The 23,841-nt window shown below is 43.4% G+C and overlaps 1 protein-coding gene across 9 annotated transcripts in view; it reads left to right on the top strand.

The window, feature by feature from the left end:
* Positions 1 to 23,841, top strand: part of LOC306704851 (unconventional myosin-XVIIIa-like) — a 52,544-nt gene that overhangs the window by 12,350 nt on the left and 16,353 nt on the right. For 5 of the 9 annotated variants that reach the window (XM_079171398.1, XM_079171403.1, XM_079171401.1 and 2 more), the window contains 23 exons: positions 881 to 1,051; positions 1,844 to 1,943; positions 2,386 to 2,578; positions 4,787 to 4,873; positions 6,483 to 6,621; positions 7,623 to 7,782; positions 7,869 to 8,055; positions 9,121 to 9,346; positions 9,507 to 9,616; positions 10,689 to 10,754; positions 12,205 to 12,333; positions 17,277 to 17,420; positions 17,631 to 17,720; positions 17,841 to 17,960; positions 18,063 to 18,177; positions 19,406 to 19,533; positions 19,709 to 19,863; positions 21,175 to 21,298; positions 21,443 to 21,643; positions 21,904 to 22,014; positions 22,530 to 22,634; positions 22,828 to 22,974; positions 23,190 to 23,303. In XM_079171398.1, coding sequence (XP_079027524.1) covers positions 881 to 1,051; positions 1,844 to 1,943; positions 2,386 to 2,578; positions 4,787 to 4,873; positions 6,483 to 6,621; positions 7,623 to 7,782; positions 7,869 to 8,055; positions 9,121 to 9,346; positions 9,507 to 9,616; positions 10,689 to 10,754; positions 12,205 to 12,333; positions 17,277 to 17,420; positions 17,631 to 17,720; positions 17,841 to 17,960; positions 18,063 to 18,177; positions 19,406 to 19,533; positions 19,709 to 19,863; positions 21,175 to 21,298; positions 21,443 to 21,643; positions 21,904 to 22,014; positions 22,530 to 22,634; positions 22,828 to 22,974; positions 23,190 to 23,303 — 3,122 coding nt within the window. The remainder of the gene's footprint in view (positions 1 to 880; positions 1,052 to 1,843; positions 1,944 to 2,385; positions 2,579 to 4,786; positions 4,874 to 6,482; positions 6,622 to 7,622; positions 7,783 to 7,868; positions 8,056 to 9,120; positions 9,347 to 9,506; positions 9,617 to 10,688; positions 10,755 to 12,204; positions 12,334 to 17,276; positions 17,421 to 17,630; positions 17,721 to 17,840; positions 17,961 to 18,062; positions 18,178 to 19,405; positions 19,534 to 19,708; positions 19,864 to 21,174; positions 21,299 to 21,442; positions 21,644 to 21,903; positions 22,015 to 22,529; positions 22,635 to 22,827; positions 22,975 to 23,189; positions 23,304 to 23,841) is intronic. The other 4 variants (XM_079171406.1, XM_079171405.1, XM_079171404.1 and 1 more) reach the window with 1 other exon arrangement.

Here is a 23,841-nt window from a genome sequence, read left to right as displayed (position 1 = left end):
AACACAAGAGGGCAGCACTGGTCTCTTATCCGCCAAAACTAATTAAAGGGACCACCTGAAATGAACTTGCGTCTACCTTGTATCAACACATCAATCTAATAACTGTAGATAAAAAAAGGCTCCCACACTGTGAGTCTGGATGCTTTTAAGGGCAAGTATTATAAATATGTAATTATTTTCTAATCTTTAAAAGTTGTAAACTCTGTTATGTTTTGATTCAGTAATATCCCAAAATATTGGCAAAACCAATTTCCTCTTTTTGATGATTTTCCCGGAATTTCAATAACCGTGGTGGCGAATGTCTATCAAAGCAAATATTCAAATGGCTGTACTTGTCTTGACAACCGTCCTGCTTATCATGAGAAGTACGCAGGGCTGCTGCGGTGTTGATGAAACCGATAGAGCCCACTGCTCCCTGCGTGAAATCCCCCATTTCCTCTCTCAAGTCTGAGAAGATACCACTTCACGGTGGATTAAAACTAAAGCTTGCACTCATATCTGCATGTTTCCATCACTCAGCCACTAGAATAACAGAGGACTTGATGTAAATACATTGATTGTGTCCCCTAATTATAAGTTTTGCTTTCATTCTCAAGATAATAAAAAAGGGCAATTATCACAGACTTCTTTTTGAACATGAAACAGCAGTTGTTGAAGCGAGTGGATATGCCTTTTTTCTTTTTTTTTTTCCTATTCAACTGTGGATAAAATGTAAATGTTCAAGCCGCTAACATTGGAACATGCTTTTAGTGCGTGTTCTCACCAGCTGTGTCAGTGTCAGCTTGACCGGAGACAGGCTCGTCACAAAGCTGCCGTTCTAGCCGTGTGCCTGGGGTAGTTGGCAGAAGGGCTAATGGGGGTTTTCATGCACGTGTCTCAGCTGGCAGGAAACAATTTGCACGTCATGAGTGGGCCCAGAAGGCCGCCTACCTGCTGGGCTGCACCCTGGAGGAGCTCTCCTCCTCCATCTTCAAGCACCAGGCCAAGGGCACCCTGCCCAGAGCCAGCTCCATCCGCCAGGCTTCGGACGAAAATGGCACAGCAGATGCAGGTACTCCACAGACCGCATTTACCAACAGACTATTTCCTCCTATTCTCCCCGCCTCCCCGCTTCTCTTTGTCACTCTGTTTCCACACACACATGCACACGCATACGCCTCTGCTCATCACTGGAGGGAAATTGCATGCTCTGGAGAAAGTAGAGCTTATCTTAGTAATGAATACCACAGCTTTACAATGGCTATTGACAGATAAGTACACACACTGTGTCGGGACAAGCAATTTTGGATCTGCTCCTCGTTCATTGTCCTTGAAATCATAATTGCCTCACATTGATTTTTCACACGCTTTCCGTCAAGACTGCAACGCGCTTTGAAGGGCACGAGGATACAGTTAAAAGTCTGTCACGTAAGGGATGGACAGAATTGACCTCCGCGTCACCTTCCCTGTACATCCCCTCGCACATGAACGTACAGCCATCGACGTGCGTGCGCACATAAAGATATCCGCCAGGCACCACGGAGGCACTGTTTTGTGTGATGGTGGGATGAATTAGGAGTTTAACAGGTGGCCATTGCCTCCAGGCACGGACATGAGGATGCGCCGGTTGATCTGACCATTTCGGAAACACCTGAGTCCTAAATGACCCTGCTTTACAGAGACTATTACAGACCCAATTTGAATACATTATGCATGCCTTTGGGCATAATATGCACAAATATGACTATTTTGCACATGGTTTTAGAAACAAATGTTTGGGCTTACACTGCTCTTTCTTCATCTAATTCAACTGGCCCTCAAATGTCGTGAGCTATTTCTGATTGTCTCTTGGTGTCTCTTATAGCAGGATCCAAGGCCAAGGCCACGGCTATGGAGTGTTTAGAAGCCATGGCATCGGGGCTTTACTCGGAACTCTTCACGACCCTCATCTCTTTAATAAACCGGTTAGTATTTCTGATCCTGTGCTTTCCCGAAGCCGTGGCAAATTGAAGATGGCATGTTTTTGGCTGCACCGTTATATAATGGAATCGTGCAGACTCCTTGTGACATCTTTGATACGTTTCTAAATCTTGGCATCTTGAATAGAATCTTGCACAACTGCAGTTTCTGGGGGTGTTTTAAGCGATGCCTGTCCAGACATGGTTGGTTTTTAACGGCTTTTATGGGTAGTTTGGAAGTATAAGATGCTGTTCTAACTTTAGCCCTTGGATTCAGCTTTTCGAATAGAACTAGGATTATGTTTAGTGAGGGTTAAGGTTAGGGATGTGGTGGAGAGAGCTAAGGTTAAAGCCAAGGGTTATATGCAGCAAATGCAATCAATAAAATGTGATCTCAAGCATCTGTGTGTGTGTGTGTGTGTGTGTGTGTTCGCCCTGTGTGCTTCAGGGCCTTGAAATCCAGTCAGCACTCCCTGTGCTCTCTGCTCATTGTGGACACACCGGGCTTTCAAAACCCCAGGCTGGCGAAGCGCGAGTGTGGTGCAACCTTTGAGGACCTATGCCACAACTACACTCAAGAACGCCTGCATTCCCTCTTCTACCAGCGCACTTTTGTTCAGGAGTTGGAGAGATACAAAGAGGTAAGGACATGTGAAGTGTGTGTGCATGCACAACAAAACCCAGCCACATTCTGGCCGTCTCTTTCTTCCTCCTACCTCTCTCTCTCTCTCTCCCCCTTTGTCCGCTGCTTTCTCTCAGATAAGTCAACTCCAATAGTGTATGCGTTCACACATCAAACCCCCCCCCCCACACACACACACACCCCCACCCACCCCCACCCCCACCTGCCACAAGCTGTGACAAGCCAGTGTAGTTCATGTGTTAGACCTTTCTCATTAGCGATGCCAGCCTTCACCTCTTCTGCCGAGATCAAAGGAAAGTCACTCTCAACTGCCTTTGGGAGACACGCCCAGCTGCACAGCGGTGTTGTTACAATTCTTCTTCTGTCCTCCTTTGAGTTGTGTGCAGCAGCGCTGGACCAATATAACAGACCTACAGTCATTCCTAAGAAATTAAGATATAAATATTAAAGATTTCCTTTTCTTTCATCATTAACATAAATATATGTCTATCCATTACGGCTGCCTTAATATCCTTATTTAAAACACAGCTGGCACGCTAAAATCTTGATCATATTACTTTTAATACTGCGAGCAAGGATCCTGGGATTTCCCACCCACTTTCCCACCCACGCCCTCCGCCTGGGAGAAAGAGAATTGGAGCAAAATGAAGTATCGCATAAATCTGTGCAGTGTAATACTCTCTTGTCAGTGCAACTTGAAAATAAAAGAAGCTGTGAAACCGTCATTGAAAACTGGGTCAAACACATTTAACACAGCACACAGTATCAACAACAGGGACATGCAGGTTAAACTGTGAGGCACACAACAGGCACATGCTTCGTATTGTCTTTATATTTTAAATTCTGTGGATGTATTTTCTTTTTTTTTTTATATCCTCTGCATATTGACCTTGCATGGCAGAGAACAGAAATCATTTAGGAGACTTCACATACACTGTCAACTGGAACACTGGCATCTGTCACGGCCACACTAATAGCACTGCCAACGTTTCCCTGCCTTCCTAGTGCCGCCTGCACTTTGTCACTGCGTGCTGCTTTATGCCCGCTTTGCTCCGGCGAAGGTAATTTACTGTATTTATTTCGTCTTTTATCCCCGAAATCGTATTATCTGCAACAGTAATGAAATATTTGAGAGTTTCCATTTACCTATAGGAGAAGCAGCCTTCGTAAATGCCAAATGCTCTTGTTATTATAATAGATTTGTTGTGGCTTTTTATTTATTTTTTTACATCTAATATGCTTTGTTTTTTTCATTCAAATCCATGAAAATCTTGGGAATTATTATGGATGCCTGCACATTCACCGGGTGCATAGGCCCAGCTGCTCCAACACCATGAAGGGGAATTAGGATTTTAAATTTGTTGACTTGACTGCATACTGTCGTGGGATCAGCGCTGGCCTCACATGTGGAGAACGTCCAGGATCTGGGGCCAGGCTTCCACTAACGTTTTTTGCTCTTTTTGTAATGATTAAATGATCTGACATTTATTTTTTTCGTTTAATTGTTCGGTCTATAAAATATAAGAAAATAAAATATGGCAATTATAATTTCCCACAGTCCAAGGTGAGGTGTTCGAATGTCTTTTGTCAGAACAATGCTCCAAAACCCAAAGATGTTGAGTTTACTATCTTCTATAAAAATAGAATAAATAAAATCTAGGGCTCATGGGGGCATGGGATCAGGGTTGTGTTGGACCATCAGCGATGCTAAATCCTTCACACTCAGTTTCTGGGTAATTGGAACCTCCTCCCTCAACACCATAGCTTCTTTTAAGGATGAGGAACTACGACCAAAACAGGAATTGGGCTGTGGCGGTCAAACTGTGGTTCCATAGTTTCCTGGGTTTCTTGAAAAAGTCCTTGTGTTAAAGGGGATGCTCAGAAAAACATCCCATCCACGAACAGTCTTATTCCTCATCAATTATTTTACCATATTTCATGAATATTGCACCCCGCTTGATTAAATATGCTTGTCTATGTCCGTAGAAACCCATTAACCCAGGCCTCTGAACTAACCACCATGATGAAATCTTTGTCAATCACTGAGTGACTTTTGAAATTTGATTCCAAAAAAGAATCTAAAGAGATCCCTTTTTTTCAGTTTCTTTCATATGCACGCTCCAAAACTATTTAAATCTCCTGTTTCTTTGATTTCACATCCTCACAAGTCATTAAAGAGTCTGCAAATCTGCCTGTCGTCCTTCAGGAGAACATCGAGCTTGCATTAGATGACACGGAGCCCAGCACCTCCCTGTCTGTAGCAGTGGTGGACCAAGCCTCAAGCCAAGCACTGGTAAGTTCAGTGTTTTCATGCGTTGGTTGTCTTCATCTCTGGCTCAAATTTCTGGATATTTTCATGCATAAATCTGCAGTCTTTGATGATCTATTTTCACATGGTTATCTGAATCTTCCTTTTTCAATCAACAATAAATGCCATCTTTTAGCATAGGAATTTTTTTTTCTCGTGTGAGTTTTGAAATATTGAAAGGTGTTTGGCAGAGGCTCAAACAGGGGGGTAGGAGCAGGAACAGAAAGGTTATAGAATTGACATTAAGAAAGAAAATCAATGCTTGGCCTCAGCAGCCTGTGATCTGCACCATGGAAACAGAAATGGCAGAGTTTACAGAGTCATAGATCACTTTGGTATAATTCCAATGTGTTCACTTTGAGTGCTTTGCTTTTTAAAGGGTCCACTGTCTAATGGGAATGTCATCAGAAGAAACTGAACTGTAGTACATCCCACTGAAAACCAAAGGGGAAGAAACACAGATCCTTCAAAGTCATTTCTAAAGTCAACTTTAAAGATCTGCTGCTTAGAATGAAAAGACAGTTTGATTCTTTTTTTTTCTCAACTCACACATATATTCTTTTTTCTCCTGTTGTAGCTCAGATGTCCGTTATCGCAAACAGCCTTAACGCTCAATTCATTGCCTCGTAGTTGTCATATGTCTCCTCCAAACTGATACTCTGTGTTGTATTTGAAGTCAGCGCTGTGTGCACTGCTGATAAGGATATCTCCAGTGTAACTTCCTGATAGCTGCTAAAAACATTATTTGGTTTCGTGAGTTTGGTTCCCCAAGCTCCCGGGCTGGATTCAGGCGTCAGCCATGCCAACCGAGCTGGCTGCCTCAGTGTGGAGATCAATCTCCCCGGAGCTCATTGTCATCCACAAAACAACAGTGCCTTATTTCATCATCTAAACTTATAGGACTCTAGCAACAGTTTAAAAATAGAAACAAACAAAATGTAATGCAAAGCTGCACTGTCCAATAACACAACAAGAACCTTTCCCATGCACTTATTCCATGATCATCACTGCCTGGAGTGGGTTTTATTTCCTTCTCTGTGCTCACACTAATTGTAATACTAATTGTATTACTTTTTAATCCCCCCCCCGCCACTCTCTGTATTCATGAGCTCTTTTTTGTTTCCATTTCGATTGTAAGGAAAAGCTAAATTGATTACGCCATTATCGCAGCAACTGCTGGAGGGTGCAGAGACCACAAATTCTTTTGAAATTTCGGATACTAGTTGTGCTATCGGGCCTGTCGCAACCGGCTCATTATGGTAAAAACATACGGCGCCACTTTTACTGACATTTTAGTAGAAAAGAATATTCAAGGAAACACTGACTATAAGAGGCCAGCTCTCAGAATCCTTAACAAGTAGGAGTATTTTTTAAGTACCCAGAAAGTGGATGAACAATAAAACCTGAAATACCCTCAGTGTGTAAGGGACTGTTGGAAAAACAATCAAATGGAAAGTTAGCTAAATGTACAGTGATCATGGCAGTCTTGGTGAGATGTTTTTCTACTCTTGTGGCATTGTTTCCGAAGGTAAAACAGAGCATTTTGTGTCTCCGGCATGATTGCACTAAGGAGCTATGACTGTTTATTCGACAGGTACGGACGGTACGAACAGATGAGGCACGGGGCCTGCTGTGGCTGATGGAGGAGGAGGCGCTGCAGCCCGGGGGGTCAGAGGAAACCCTGTTGGGACGTCTCTTTAGCTACTACGGACCTGCTGAGGGCGAGAGCAAAGGCAAGGAGAGGACAAACACACACAGACACACTTGAATACAACAGCCTTTAGTGTACAGAAATTGACTGGTAACTCTTATTTTAAGGATGTCAGTCTCTAAAAAAAGTGAATATTTAATCCAAATGTATTTGATGCCACATTAATATTAATGATGTTGCCAAACCAAATAACGGGATGCAAATAAACATGCTTGGTGTGAACTCTGTTTTTTTTTGGCATGAAATATTATGTGCAATTTGTGATCATATGTGAGCGCACAATCTATCACATTATTAGCCAACTCTTGCACAGCTTTAATTTTAGATGAAGACATTTCACCATGCATTTTCTAGAAAAGTGGTGTTTCATAATTACAAACCAGATTTGAGCTTCTCTCTCTAGTTTATCACCTGTCTCTTTTTGACAGTCTACCACATAAACAGCTAGGTTGGGAACAGATTGTATTTTACTATCACTGTAAGTGTATGTACAGGACTGTCTCAGAAAATTAGAATATTGTGATAAAGTTCTTTATTTTGTGTAATGCAATTAAAAAAACAAAAATGTCATGCATTCTGGATTCATTACAAATCAACTGAAATATTGCAAGCCTTTTATTCTTTTAATATTGCTGATTATGGCTTACAGCTTACGAAAACTCAAATATCCTATCTCTAAATATTAGAATATCATGAAAAAGTATACTAGTAGGGTATTCAACTAATCACTTGAATCGTCTAATTAACTCGAAACACCTGCAAGGGTTTCCTGAGCCTTGAAAAACACTCAGCTTGGTTCAGTAAACTAAATCACACGTATGGGGATTATCACAATATTCTAATTTTCTGAGACAGTCCTGTAGGTTTGTGACAGCTTTTGCATATTCATAGTAATTCAGACAAGACACATTTTTGACAAACCCTGTATACGAATTTCCTAAACACCTAAAAGAGACTGCTCGTCTCTCTGCGAGACGTACAATGAGCCGGGGAATCTCACACTGCCTCCTGCGTTCCCATCAGGTCACACTTTCCTCTTGAAGAGTGAAAAGGATCATCATTTCCTGCTGGGCCACAGTCACGGGACTGACTGGGTGGAGTACGATGCCTGCGGGTGGCTGAACTACGCCAAGCAGAATCCAGCGTCCACCAACGCCACAAGCCTGCTGCAGGAATCCCAAAAGTAAGCATCACACATGCATTGAGGAGGTGGGGGCAGGGGGGGAGTTTAAGACCAGACTTTAGGCTGAAGTAGTGCCTCTGTTGCAGGAAGATCATCAGCTCGTTATTCACGAGCCGTGCAGCTGGAGCCACTGTGCTGTCCGGGTCCATTGCGGGCCTGGAAGGCGTTTCCCAGCTGTCCTTGCGACGGGCCACCAGCATGAGGAAGACCTTCACCACAGGGGTGGCTGCCATCAAGAAGAAGTCCTTGTGCATCCAGATAAAGCTTCAAGTGGTGAGAGGAGAGGATGGAACTAATCAGTCAGACTTTGTTTTTATGCCTTTGTCCACTGTCAAGTTTCAAAAACATCATGTGCCTGTACTGCCAAGGACGCTGAGAATCAACATCCCAGTCTGCATCTTTTTTCATTAATCCTGTTTGTGGTGGGAACTTGACAGGTTGATGTGATGAGTAAATCAAGGCTCATCGTTGTGCATTTGTATAGTAGTGTCCTTTGGACACCATAGCCGACACAAATTGCCCTACGCAGCTTTAAATGAAATGGATGGGACGACGGCCAATATTTGGGCTGCGCTCAGAGACGGATTTGAAAATGATATTAGGCCTGGTGTTAGCGTGCTATGAGAACAGCTCTGTCTGCAGCTATTTTGCTTCCAACCCTTCTGCGATACACTGGATTATTTTCACAGACAGCATTTTATAAATCCAATACCATGCCGTTTGTTTTCTCTACAACATCTGCACATGGCATTGTTATGGCAAATACACGAGGGTTGAGATATGGTTAGGAACGTTGACCGTGAGGTGTGGACTCATCCAGTACAACAATTCCCACAAATACTGGGCTGTTTGCTCCCCAAACCTTGTATGTATAGTAGCGACAACCAGATGAAAGGAAAGGGTGAAACAAAAAATTGTTTAATCAATCAATACCAGAATCACCCGTTGTATAGTATTCCTAGAAGCATTATAAAGCCCCTTTGAGATTGTATTTAAAAACAAACATTTGTGTATTTCTCCACAAAAATTGGTAAAAACTGAAAGAAAAAAGAGACACACACACACACATTATTTTATTATCTGTCTTCCAGTGTTTTCATGGAGTTACAGAGTTCTTAAGTGCTTGACAACAGCATTGTGCAGAATAAAGACAGTAGATTTAACCAGCATGTGACCATTGAAACACAAAGTACTTACTTAATGTGATATTGTAAGGTGTACGATGTCTGAAACCAATATGCGTAGCATTTGGTTGCTTTATGTAAAGCAGCTGGGCTACTGATTCCATGTAGGTACGCCTGTGGAAGATATTGCATTGCACTGCTCTTTATTTTCCAGGATGCTCTCCTTGACATGGTGCGGAGGTCCAGGATTCACTTTGTTCACTGCATATTGCCTAAGGCAGATGCCCTCAAGGCTCTGAGTGGATCCCTGTTCAAAGGAGGGGAATGTGAGGCTCAAGGGGAGACTGGAGATCCCGGCTTAATGCAGCTCGATGTAGCCCTGCTCCGTGCTCAGCTGCGCGGCTCCAAGCTGCTGGATGCTCTCCGGATCTACAGGCAAGGTGAGATTGCTGCCTATAACTCACATGCTAAGGACGCACATAGAAATACAGACCTCTACTTTCTTTTTCTTTTTTTACATAGGGTCCCTCCCAAAGTTCCTGTCACACTCTACAAACAATTCCAGAATCTAATGTTGTTGTTCCATGCCGACCTTTACAGGTTACCCCGATCACATGGTGTTCTCGGAGTTCCGGCGGCGCTTTGACGTGCTGGCACCGCACCTCTCCAAGAAGCATGGCAGGAATTACATTGTGAAGGACGAGAAGAGAGTGAGTCAATCAACGAGGGAGGAAAATGTGCAGCTCCGCCAGTGGCCAAGCGCAAGTGAAGATTGATGTTGTGAAGAGGCAGCTTCATTACATCTGCCCCTGATTTGTCAGCAGTCATCTGACAGAGAAATAAATCCTCATTCATCAGAGCCACTGGAATTATCTAATCAACTTAACCTTATCAGGATCTTCCCCCCTGTTAAAGTGGCAGATCTGTAGTGTGGCTTAATATTTAGAAAGTGCGCTCAAAGCAACAAAATACCATTCATGTTATTATCTTCTTTTGTGATCTGGGCATTGAAAACTAACTGGCAAGGTTTTTTCCCCTGTTGTTTTGACAGTGCAGATGCTTCACATCTTTAGTGCTTTTGTTTTAAATGTATAAATAATAATTGTGCACTGGACCTCTGCGAGAGAAGCCCTGGTTGAAGTGCAGTGTAAACAAATATAAAAGTGAAAGAATGGGGTTAACGGGAGAGAAAAGCTCTTTTCCCCCTGTGTCCCTGTTTTGTGGCTGAGTTTCTGTGGAAACGCTGGCAAACAAAAGCCCCTCAGTGCTCGTGGCAAACCTCTCCTGGTGTAATCTAGATGTGGCCTTTTAGGCTGGAGGCTGGAGTAGAGAGAAGCGGCTGAGACAACAATACACCTACAGTACACAGGCATGTGGATGGATAGGGAGAGGCTCCAGGCTGGCTGATGGTGCACCTCTGCATCGGCTATGTGCGTTCAAAGCTGCAAGAGGGCCAAGACCACGGAGGGGGTCGTGAGGAATATGCCAGGAGCAGGTGGATTATGAGGGGGACGAGTCGTAATTGCGTTGTAGTCGGGAGGTTCTAAGGAGCCAAACCTTTCCTGTGCTTACTGAATTCCTTTCAAAACAAAAGTCCAGCTGGGAATGGATGTGAGAGAACAAGGCGGGGGGGCACGGCACTGTATCATTAGTTCAGCATGGCAACTTAGGGGAGCTGTGGACTGCTGCAGTGTTGCGGTGTCAGTAGAAGTTGCCCCTGGATGCAGCAGTTGAAAGACTAAGCGTGTGTTTTTCTTTGTGTACATGTGTACCTTTACCCAGGCGGTGGAGGAGCTACTGGAGTCCTTGGATTTGGAGAAGAGCAGCTACCACATGGGTCTCAGTAGGGTAAGTCATGCCACCACATGTCAAACAACTACAACAGCTTTAAAATGTTTGAATAGACCTTTGCTGTAAATCGCTGCGAGTTTCACTCCTCTTAAAGCTCTAAGCAGATAGCTGCAGTACAAGGCTCTCTTTATCCTTGTATTTTTTATTTAAAAAGACACTTCACTGTCTGGGGGGGAGTGTGTCTTTCATTACACCTGTCTCTCCTTGAGGTTTTCTTTGTCATCCTTTCTTTTGGAAAGTTGCCAAGCCTTCTTTCAGGCGTGTAGCCAGTGACAACCCGAGAGACATTTCTCCATCCTGCCCGACCGCAATTCTCTCTTTCTTTTCAGGTCATTAGAGCAAATTCTCGCAACTGATGGTCCTCTTTGTTTTTCCCCATGACCGTTGTAAAGTAATCACAGTAAACACTGCCTGGCACACTGAGGTCTAATCCTATCAGCCGGAAAGTGGCCATCAGCCAAGAAGGAAATCAAAGGGAACAATAATGTAGAAAACGGTGGAACTTGTGCTCCCAGATATGTGCGCTGCGCAGGGTTCCATTTAAAACACACAACTCGAGAATGGTTCGGAGGCAGCTTCGCACGGAGCCACACTTTGGAGTGTGAAAAGGGCTCAGAAGTAGACGAGCACAGTTGGCCATTCGCAAAGCATTTTAGTGGCATCTTAGCAACCTGGCTCACTTGCATGCCAATTACACCAGCCCCCATGTAACCTTACGGCAGCGGAATCACAGCTTTTGACAGCCATTAGGGATGGCCACGGTTCTAAAAAAAACAGCACAGCCAAAGACATTTTTACAAAGTATTGGATGCGCCTGATGATGACAAATAGCTTCTGCTCAGGCCCCCACGAAGCAATTTGAAAGGTAATATTCACTGATGTCATTGAATGCATCACTCCTCCCAACTGGTTTGCAGATTCCCCGCCTTCAGCTGCTCCATCATTTCCAGCTTCGGCTTTGTTAACAAATCACATATGGATTTGGTAATTTATAAAGCATTGGGACTTGTGCAGAGAGACCTTGGGTGGAAACAGTCCCGTCATCCATCTATTTTAATAGCTTGCTGCCATCATATCTGGAATGCATTCACAGTGCCCAATCCCTCTGAGGTGTAGACAGGCCGGTGGTGTGAACTGCTTTATATCGGCTGTTTACCTGTGTTTTACCTTTGGCCTAGATTAGAAACAGACAAGGCTGATTGTCCGAGATAATAACGTAATCACAGCTTTCCCTCTTAGATAAGACTCACTTGTCCGTGGATTACACTGCCTCTTATTGATTAACTGCTTCAGTGCACTTATTTTTCTTTTTTTTAACTCAGTTCTGTTGCTCTAAAGCGCTGCCTCTAAATCCAATTTCCCCCTGGCTAAAATAAGCGTGACACAATCTCTCACTTATTTTGTCCATTGCTAATAAATTCATTTGGTTTCATGTGTTTTGTTCTAGTTGTTCTTCAGAGCCGGCACCTTGGCCAAGCTGGAGGAACAGAGGGATGAGCAGACCAAGCGTAATCTCACCCTGTTCCAAGCTGCCTGTAGGGGCCACCTGGCACGGCAAGCCTTCAAGAAGAGGAAGGTAGGAAAGACGTCACATGAGGCGAACGGCTTAGTCTTTAATTAAAGTTAGTCTAAGCCCAAAATACCAAAGGTGTTGACATTTAAACTCAATTATTGAGCAAAAATGCGTTTAATACTTTTAACAAAGTAAGGTCCATCAATCAAGGTTCATTTAGCTGCTGAGCTCTTTTTTTTTATTTAGGTAGGTGGAGAATGAATGGACTGGCCCCAGAGGCCTCGTTCTCTACGACTCCACCAGGAGTTGAGAGTTCCTTGTTCACAGCTAATTTTAGTTTGCTCTGCTCTTTGGGTAGATCCAACCCGCTCTGCTGTAAATCTTCAACTAATTATAAATGTGTTCTCTAAATCTCTTGCCCTCTCCCCCGTACCTCTTGTCCAGTAATCTGTCCAATCAGCTCTCCCTGGGGGATATTTGAAAGAGACCCGTCCATTTTCTGTTACGTTTCATCAAAACTGCTCCTCTTGAGTGCAGCCCTATCAAACATACTGCTGACTCACACACCCATCTGCTCCACCCGTCTTCCATCTCTCTCCCAGCATGTGATGGGTCCATCTCTCTGGACCTCATACATGTCCCCCTGTGATGTATGGGGCCCCACAGTGCTTCTCCCTTTCTGGGATTACTATTTAAGTGAATGTGCCGCTTCAGCTGGCTAGTGATGAACCAGCAGAAACAGAATCAACATTGCTGCTCTCCTTCCAGTATGACATGCTGTTAGTGAGTAGATATCATATATATGATGCCAGTAAAACTATGAAATTGTCATCTTTGCAATGAGGTAAATCAATATGACATTTTATATTACTGAACCTCCAGCTCTCTTCTCTTGTTACTGTTTCTACCACAAGTCGAGTCTGAGTAATGGATGTTGGTTGAAAATGGGGAACCAAGAGAGGCCAATGTATTTTCTTTATTAGGTTCATAGGTCATTATTCACACAGTGAAGCAGGCTAAGAGCCTGGTGCTTCATAATCTGTGAGGACGAGAAGTAAATCAACAGCGAGGAACCATTCAAAATTGCTAGGCAACTGTGCAATTACAAAAGTCATTAGCAAAGTTTTCTTTCCCTCTGCCCCCATGTGCCTCTTATTTCCTGCAAATACATCCTTCATAGGGAGATAAGTTTAAACTTAAACTCAATGTTACATATAATTATGAATGTGACAGCAGATTCTATCAACTCAGGGGGATGTAGTGTAGAGGCTTATTCAAACTGTGCACATGATTATGCACGTTGCACAATCCAATTTGCAAGAAAAAACCTTTTTCACAGTTTTTGGATTTGTTCAAGCTGAGCTGTGTCTTATGCTTCTAAACCAAAAAGCATCCTCCAGTTCTGAAAAGTAAAACTAATTCTTAAGTGCCTTAAACCTGCATTCTCTCTAATCGCCAGCAGGGGCCGACTCCTCCGGTTGCAAAAAGAAGTCTGATTGTTTAAAAGTCTCTGAGAAAATGACTCCACTTCTAACTTGATTTATTACCTCAGTAACATTGTAAACATGAGTTGATGGTCTCAATCTCTAGTTTCAAGTCTTCTTCTATATAGCACGATGTTCGTTTAGTAAATTATGGTCCCATTAGAGTCAAATAGAAGATAAAGCAGGGTATGCTTTAGGGCGTGGCCACCTTGTGATTGACAGGTCGTTACTACGCCATTGTCCGGTCCCGGAGTAGTCCGCGTTTTCATCCTACAACTTTAACCCTTTCACAGTGTGTTTTCAGTTCATGAAAGTTAATTGTAACATTTGGGTCGCCTAAAAATGTCTCATTCAGCGTTCGATTGTACTCCTTCCACTCATGTCACTTCTGGTTGCAAAAAAACAAGATGGTGACGGCCAAAATGCTCAAGTCCAGGCTTCAAAGTGGCATTCCACATACAAATGGGTGAGACTACGTCCACTTCTTGTATACAGTCTATATTCCAAACATGCAGGCCAGTCTGAGTCAGTGTCAGGCACAGCTTGGTGCAGGTATTCACTGCATTAGAATAGTCCAATCATGCGTTATCGAACTCCAGTCTTTCCAATAATGGAACGGCCTATCATTTGAAGCCCTCTAAAACTGTAAATAACATTATTAGGTTTGGTTTCTGCAGTCAAGGGTCAGACTGAGATGGGAAAATGCGTGCTGTAGAGAAACCAGAAGTGAGGAGCACTGCCAAGTCTAGTTTCCTTGATTTTTCCTTTTTCCACCTACTGCTCAAGCAACCACAGTACGCTGGATTTATTACACGTCTCTCTTCTTGCAATGATTACCCGAAATGCTATTTTTTTCCCCCGCTGAATCTCATTCTGCTTGTATTATTCCTGATTCAATTAGTCAGCACCAGATTAATGGAACAGAAGCAGGACTGTGGAGTGATTTTCATCTCTCCTTCTCTCCATGATTCACAGAGTGTGTTGCTGTTCAATCTTAGAATAATCATCACATAATGACGTCCACTTGCGCCTCTGCTGTTACCCTTTCATCCCTTTGCAAATATTGATTGGGCTCCATTGCCTCTTGCACTGATTTGAAGTATCCCGTCTTAGCAGGTACAGTAGATGATACTGTGCCTCTGGAACAGTGCGGATGTGTTCTGGTGAAGCCTCTCCGACACTTCCTGGTTGATGTACATGGATGTGACAGACGGTCACCAGTCCCCTTGATTGATAGTCCCTGGCATGTTAACCTTGTGAAGCTGTGCCAAGCCCATGTGACATTAAATGACAAAACCATAATTTTTCTAGTGTTTTAACCCCCCCCCCCCCCCCTCGTTCAACTGTCAACTGCTTCCTCAAGGGGACAACCTGACATTTTAAAAGTCTGTTATTTTCCCTCAGCTTGCACTCGCCGCATTGGGGGTTTTGTCCTTCAGGTACCCTACAGATGTTTATATTTCTTCTTTTCATTTTGTTTGTTATTTGCTTTGGAATCTGTGTAAAGCAGCAATCATAAGCCAGCTTTAGCCTTGTAATACTATACCTACTCATTGCAACAGTGATCACTGAATGATATAAACCTTTATCAGACAGAGATACAGGTTATCTCATTCATTTGAAACATGCCAACCCATAGTTCCATAACAAACATGAATACCTGCCGCTTTAAAGGCGTAGATAGGCTCTGCATTGGTGTAAGGTACATTTCTATAAATAGTGTGTGCCCATTACATGTCTGTGTAAGTCAAAGCTTACCCCCTCATTGTCAATATACATAGGAAGCCCATACATCCTCTGAACGGCCAAGGTCTGTAGTTTGTGTTTGTAAAGTTTCATGAAGCTGTGATGATTATCTTAGTCGGAACAGCAGGTCATTTTACAGAAGAAGTTCCCAATTCAAGCAATTACAAGACTGTGCTGGGACCCCAGAATGCAGAAAAAGTCAAATACACCATTTTGAGAATACGACTGCATGCAAAAAATGCTTATGAATACTGTATATGAAGGGAAGACTTGTGGCAGCCCACAGAACCTATTTCCAGTCAGATATCTTGAGATTACAGTTCAAGGGACCCCTTCATAAATTGCGAGGCCAGTTGTCCCTCGCCAAAATGTAGCCCAATTTTGCAGCGTTATTCAGCCCCCTTTCCCGACAAGCTAGCGTGGAATGGTTGGCACAGATGCATTCATTAAATGTAGGTTGTGTCGTTTCGCATTATCCTCCCTCTAGCTTCAAGACTGAGCCCGCTACAGTTCAGGTCGGGTTGTTTCATGTTAAAGAAATCCTCAGAAACTGAGCATAAATATTTGCTTCACAAGTGGCGCTGCAGTCATACACATTGCAGCACTCAGATGTCTGACATATGTGCAGACATGCCTGCATGCATATACATGCACACACTGATTTTCAACTCTAATGGAAATGTAGAACATAAAGGCAGAAAACCGAAAAACGCTTTAGTCATAATCTTGGCTTCAAAAGCCTAATTCCCATCTCTCACGTCTCACAGCTGTCACACCCTCTTAATGTGATGTGAATACCAACACGTTTATCCACGGTGTTCATGTAGTATACTCTTTTGTTTGTTTTGTATTCAGTTTAGACTAAATATGACAAGTGAAGACCTGTTTAAATCTTCTGTCAGAGATGCGCTGCATTCTGCTCCATGTTAAGGCTTTCACTGCGTGACAAATCCTAATTGGTCATAGAGAATACCTTCAGGGCGAAATGTACCTGATGCTGAGAATTGCGTTGCTCTAATTGGGTTTTCCCATAATCTGCTGCTGCTGGAGAGCCTCATGCATAAGCAGCATGGAAATCGTGTAATACTTGGAATTATCTGCCAACATGTTTGATTTAATTAATCAAAAAATAAATGTGCTTCCAGCCTTGGAACACATTCTGCAGAAACTCTCCAGAGGAGGCTGGCAAGTCCCGGGTTAGCTGTGGGAGCCCATGCACAGGCAATATAGCATAAGAATGAGAAGTGAAATGTTTGTCAAATATTGTTCATCGGTGGCGAGGATGATATGCCAACAATAGATAAGCTCAGTAAAACATTTATTCCACTGGGTAATTAAGATTTTCCTTATTGTCTGGCATTGTTTCATGGCCCCCTGGACACTACTGCCCTGTGATATCTGACCATTACATTATCTCTTTCTATATACTGCATTTAACACCATGTACTGCGCAAATTGCAGCAGTAAAGCTTGTATTATCTCATTTGTCTTAATTAGGAAGCACTTATTTGTAGTGGAAGATCAATTTACAGATACAGTTACAAGTGATTACATTGAAATCGCGCTACCACCGACTCAATCTGTGTGTGTGTACACTACACCAGCTATGCATAAACCACTGAGCCACCGATCCCGACACATCATCAGGTAGAGACAGCCATGCCACCGTTAGCTAGCTAAAAGAAAAAAGTGATGTCTTTGGTGTAGAACCCCTGCTCCACAAAAAAACACACGTTTTCCAAGATGTGCTTTATTTTCTCCCTATGTGTGTTTTAGATTCAGGATCTAGCGATCCGTTGCCTCCAGAACAACATCAAGAAGAACCGCGGCGTGAAGCACTGGCCGTGGTGGAAGCTCTTCACCACAGTCCAGCCCCTCATTAAGGTCCAGCTCACTGAGGAGCAGATGCGAGGCAAAGACGTGAGGAGGCCTTTCTGTGTGATGCACCCCAACACCGATAGATCCCTACCTGTCAGACAGCCTCTAGTCCCATTTAATGACGCACTGCCTGCCAACTGCAGCACGGAACTTCCTGTTATTCATTTTTGATGTCTCTTGAAACACTTAATATTTCACAGTTTTACCTGTTACATTACACATAACTTATATAGGCTACGTTCTGTACCCCAGGAGGAGATACAGCAGCAGAAATCAAAGCTGGAGAAAGTGGAGAAAGAGCGGAACGAGCTGAGACTGAACACGGATCGATTGGAGAGCAGGGTGAGTCCCTTCGCCTGTGGCAATGCATGCTGGGATGACGGTGTTTAAGATGGGGTATTATATTTTGTAGTTTTGTATTACACCGTGTCTGTGTCTGTGTGTGTGTGTGTTTGTGTCCAGATCTCAGACTTGTTGGTAGAACTGGCTGATGAGAGAAGCACCAGTGAGTCAGCATCGCAGTTGCTGGAGACAGAGACTTCAGAGAGACTCCGCCTGGAGAAGGACATGAAGGATCTACAGGCACAGACACACTTATATAAACTCACATTGTAATATTTCAAAAAACAAATTCCAATATCAGTGTGACATTTTTTGATTGGTGTACGAACGTGTGCATTCCAGGCCAAGTTTGACGCCATGAAGAAACAATTAGACTCACAGGAGATGGAGGTGATGGAAGCTCGGCTCATGAAAACGTCAGACCTCAACGGCGAGACGGATGATGACGACGATGCTGGTTAGTTGAGCTACGAACTGCTCGTCCTCATTTGCAGCTGACACCCGAGACTGTCATCTCTCCGTGCGTTTAATTTTATGCCCAAGACAATCGAGAAAGAAAACTTTTTCTCTCTCTTTGGAATCCCAATCCTGGTCATCAGTGCTCTTACACATTTGTTTTCAATTCCCTAATTAATTGGCCCTTGTGACATTTGCAGCAGCTTGCCAAGACCTGCCTAATGGGCATGTCAGCTCAGGGCAGAAGCATAATTTACTGAGCGCTCATACCAGCGTTACGTGCACAGTTTAAAAAATCTCCCCTATACTAATTGTAGCTGCGGGAATTAGCGGCTTTGTTCGACTGTTTCAGCGGGAGACATGGCAGCGAGACTTGGTCACATCTCGCATAATGCTATTAAGTATATTTCCCAAGTTTGGGATTTACCGCTAGGGGATTAAGATGTTCGCTCCCAGGCATACAACTAATGCCTGTTGCTGATTGGTCTGCACCTGCTGTGAAAGAGAGCTCCCGCTGAGAGCATATTGTCCACTTTCCCCCCCCTCCCCCTCTCTGCGTTCCCACCCCGCTTCAACCCACCTCGGTAGACAAGCCATTACAGAGCACATCAGAATTCTTAGATGAATGAGAAAATAATCGTTGGGATCAGAGCCGGTGGCCCTGCAAGTTGTCATTATGCTATATATATGCTAATGAGCAGCACTGATGGAGGAGCCGGTGTTGCTATGTGAAGGAGAAATGGACAGCCTCTAAAATGATAAGGCTTGGAAATGAACCTGAACCTGAATATCTGACTGGCCACTGTTATGGTACTGATAGCCTCTGACAGCTCCAGAATTAGGGTCGGCTAAGAACTGTGGAAAGTGCCACTTAGACATGTCCTACTCTAACTACTATTGTGGTGTGCTCTGAATTCTTACCTCAGGTTTATCCGAGATTAGAGCTAAAACGCAAAGGCTGCTTTGTAGTTTCCTGTTGAATTTTTTGACCTCAAAAGGTCGGGATTTGATGAAAGGCGTTTTTATTTTTCGGAAAGATTTTATTATTTTGGTTCTTGAATCTGATAACCATCACAGCCCTGGCAGTGTACTCCATAATCCACAGCATCCATCATCACTGAGCTTTTTGAGCCTTTTTCCGTCCGCGTACACTGCTAGACCTGTTTCAAAGGCAGGAGACACCCCAAATGTCACAGAGACATTTTATGAATTGCATGTCTTCCCTCCAGGAGGCGAGTGGCGGATAAAATACAATCGAGCCATTCGTGAAATGGACTTCACCAAAAAGAAACTCCAGCAGGAGTTTGATGAGAAGTTGGACACAGAGCAGCAGAGCAAAAGACACCTCGAGAGAAGGGCAAGAAACTCTGCTTATAATCCTAAATCATTAAACAAATGAAGTTTATCAGAATGTTTGTTTACCACACACCTGTTGCCAGTTGTAGAAATGCAATATGCATTCAACTATCAAAAAAGAAGAATAGAAATGTTGTGTGTTTGTTTACATGTGTTTGTGTGCGTGCACGCTGCAGCTGGTTGATTTGCAGACAGATAATGAGGATGTGCAGCGTTCTGTGCAGCAGCTGAAGAAGAAGTGCCAGAAACTGATGGCAGAGCTGCAGGACACCAAGCTTCACCTGGAGGGCCTGCACAGTCGCAACCATGATCTGGAGAAGAAACAGAGGAAGTCAGTAGCAGTTTCTTTGTCTGGCTATTCTATCTGTCTGTCTGTCTGTCTGTCTGTCCTTCTTTCTTTCACAAACTTCCTTCTTTTCATGTACACATAAATACAGAGAACATATTGCTCTTTTCTCCTTGAAAGGCCAGGCGCAGACACGCTGACCCACCCGGCAGAACACTAACGTTTTCTTTAATTTGACTGAGATGTTCTGTAATCTGTGGAATTGCATTAGCTGAGAAAATGACTCAGACTTTAAGCACTTGAGAAGCTACCGCTGTGGCAGAATGTGATCTCTCCCCTGTGGCTAATTGAAGATGCTCTGTGGGTGAAATTATTTTCAGCTACGCTTCAGAGAGAAAAACAGGGAATTACAACGAGCTGACAGCATGAAACACTTAGCTGTTAAGTTCACTAACCATAAGTGTTTCTGTCTTAGACAACTGAATAAAAACCTTTTGCACATTACAACCCAATTGTAAATTGATTGCTAACGGAAGGGGACAACAGTTGAGCCTGAAATAGAGGTAGCGCTGATATTGGACTCTGTGTCCAGGATGGCCTCATAGGCTCAACATCTGCTATGTAGCAGGAGTTAGGGTTACATATTGAATGACAATTTATGATGACAAATGACTTGATGTACCAGTTGTATCTACTACATCTCCTGTAGCCTTCTGCAAATTGGCACCATAGACTGTATATAAGCAGTGGACGTACTAGTCACCGTGACGTCACCGATTGGTTTGTGACCTGCCGTTCTAAAGCCTCGAGTTTGACATTTTTGCAGTCGCCATCTTGGTGACGCTGAATAAGACATTTTTAGGCAACCAAAATGTTACAATTAACTTTCATGAACTGAAAACACAGTGAGAAAGGGTTAAAGTTCTAAGATGAAAACACTCACAGACCGGACAATCACAAGGTAGCCACGCCCTAAAGCATACCCTGCTTTTTTGTCTATGTTACTCTAAATGGGACCATTATTGACTAAATGAACATCATGTTGTATTAAAGAAGTGATTGAGACCTTAAACATTTACCGAGGTTACAAAACAAGTTAGAAGTAGGATCATTTTCTCATGGACTTTTACACAATCAGACTTATATTTTACAGCCAGAAGAGTCGCCCCCTATTTGTCATTAGAGATAATGCAAGTTTAAGTTACTTAAGCGTTGGCTTCACTTTTTAGAAACAGAGGTTGCCGACTGATTGGCACTTATTATAATTACAGATATACAGTTTACTATTATGCTCATTTTTTTTACCATTTTGCTAAGAAGTATTTTTGTGTATGTGTGTGATTGTGTGTGTTCCAGATTTGACCTAGAGCAGAACCAGGCTCAGGCTGAGGTACAAAGAGAACGGAGCCAGAGGGAGAAGCTGGCTCGCGAGAAAGACTTAATGACTGGTGAGATGTTTAACCTCCGCCAGCAGCTGCAGGTAAGCCCCTTTACACTACACTACACACTTCCAACGTGCTTGGATGGCCTCTCTCAGGGACCGCATGTCTGGTCTCTCCGCTCTCTATTTGACATAACTGGGCTGGTCCAGATGTGCGTTTTACTGTATCTCTTCCGCCTGCAGGACAAGGACAATGAATTGTGCGCCGTGAATATGAAAGTGCAGCAGCTGGAGGCCGAGCTGCAGGATCTCTCCTCCCAGGAGTCGAAGGATGAAGCCTCGCTGGCCAAGATCAAGAAGCAACTTCGCGACCTCGAGGCCAAGGTGAAAGACCAGGAGGAGGAGCTGGACGAACAGGCTGGAACCATCCAGATGCTGGAGCAGGTAGAGGGTGATGCAGTATGGTGAAATACTTGAGTTTTTACTGCTCAAAGCTGCTTATATCACGCCATTCAGTGTTTTCAAACTCGTAACGTAACAAAAACCTGCCTTCAAAAGTAGCAACATATTTGTTTAGGAAGTCATTACATTTGAGTCTCTCATTTGTCACAGATGGTAACAATCTAATTTTGTTCTTTTTTATTTTTGTGTGTGTTCTTTTTCATCTTTTCTGTTGTGTGTGTGTGTCCCCGTCACGCACTCAGGCTAAGCTGCGGCTTGAGATGGAGATGGAGAGGCAGCGGCAGACCCACTCTAAAGATATTGAGAGTAAAGATGAAGAGGTGGAGGAGATCAGGCATTCCTGCAGTAAGAAGGTGGGTGCTGCTCATTCTCACTCTTACACATTTGTGTATATTTTTCTGAACATAGCCTTTCTATCTGGAACTGACAGTTGATCAGGCCTGGTTAAGGCAGCACTGAGAAACACACATTTGTAATCACAAAAGTTCATCCATGCAACTTAAGTTATGTTGGTTAATAATATAATATAATATAATATAATATAATATAATCATTTTAAATGACAACAATATCTAAAAATCTTACATCCAACACAGTATATGCATATTAATAACAAAATAAATACAACTTAGAGGAGAAATAGTGCTTGCATTTGTATCTCTATGAAAAATGAAAACTAAAATATCTGATTTTCAAAGTTGACGGATCTAGAGGCTAGCAGATCGGCTCAGGGGGGGGGGATCCATTTGTCTTTGATGTGCGAGAGCAGCCATGTCTAACAGGATGGTCGATGGTGTGTTCTGTCTGACTCTGTTTATCACTGATCATCTGTTTGTGCATCCTGACACTCTGTTCCCGTGTCCTGCAGATGAAACAGATGGAGGTGCAGCTGGAGGAGGAGTATGAAGACAAGCAGAAAGTGTTGCGTGAGAGACGAGAGCTGGAGTCCAAACTGCTGAGCGCCCAGGACCAGGTACCTCCGTCACTCCGCCTCTGGTCTCTGTCGGCGCGGTTAAGTGTGCGCGATTTAGTGTGCGCCGCTTCTATTTTGATGGGAAAGAAGACTGCTTCGGGGTCTGGAGTGGTGGCGTGGGACTTTAGAGGGCGGATAGAAAAACAGAGAGTTCGTAACAATACTGGCTAGAAAGATGTGTTTTGTGATTCAGGTGGGCCAGAGGGATGTGGAGACAGAGAAGAGGCTGAGGAAAGACCTGAAGAGAACCAAAGTCCTTCTGGCTGATGCACAGATAATGCTGGACCACCTCAAGAGTAACGCCCCCAGCAAGAGGGAGATCGCCCAATTCAAAAATCAAGTATGCCAACCTGTTGAACACTTAAACCTGTCTCATACCGATAAAACAAAAAACACACACTTTTTGAATTTGGCCTGGGCTCTGGGTACAACTACGCCCAGGTTGTTAAATCCTCATTCCTCTGTAATAACCGGGATAGCTCCTTGATCTTGGCCTGCTAATGTTTGTCCCTCACCTCCTCGCGGGTACCTTTTCCTTCCTCCTGTTTCTCACAGCTGGAGGAGTCAGAGTTCACTTCGGCGGCAGCTGTGAAGGCTCGAAAGAGCATGGAGATTGAAATAGAGGACTTGCATATCCAAATGGAGGATGTGGTCAAAGCTAAGATGTCGGTGAGTTTTCACATCTGTAGCGTGGGACTGCACCAACTCAGTTCCACTTATTCACTCCAGATGGCTAATCAGTTCTGCATATGTTTTGACATATGCAGACATTTTTTATCTCACAATGCGTAAACAGATGACTTTATAAAATTGTTTATGTTAATGTTTCTATACCCTTCCTTTGATGCGCAAAACAACCAACGGTGTTTAATTAATGGAGGGCCTTGGCCTCACAAGCTTTCACCCTTAAAAAAAAATGCAGCCGGGCTCTAAACATTAATATGCATGCATCATAAATCCATGGTGGGATATTAAAATAATAAATGCCCTTTGGCTTATATCTGATTTCAACGTTTTTGCTCTAATGGATAAAAAAGCTTTGTCGAACGTTTTCTTTTTTTCCCCTCTCTCCATCTGCTCATTAATGGCTGTCTCATGAGAGTACTGCCTGCATGTCAGACTCGTAGACTGAGGATGTTTGTGTCTCTGGGGATGGCACACACAGAGTGCTGTGTGCCGGTGCTTTGCTTGTTAATTGCTGCATTTA

Source organism: Pholis gunnellus (genome assembly GCF_910591455.1).
Source record: "Pholis gunnellus genome assembly, chromosome: 13".
Taxonomy (NCBI): Eukaryota; Metazoa; Chordata; class Actinopteri; order Perciformes; family Pholidae; genus Pholis; species Pholis gunnellus.
Note: the sequence above shows the minus strand (reverse complement) of the source record. Positions and strands in the feature narration are given on the sequence as shown.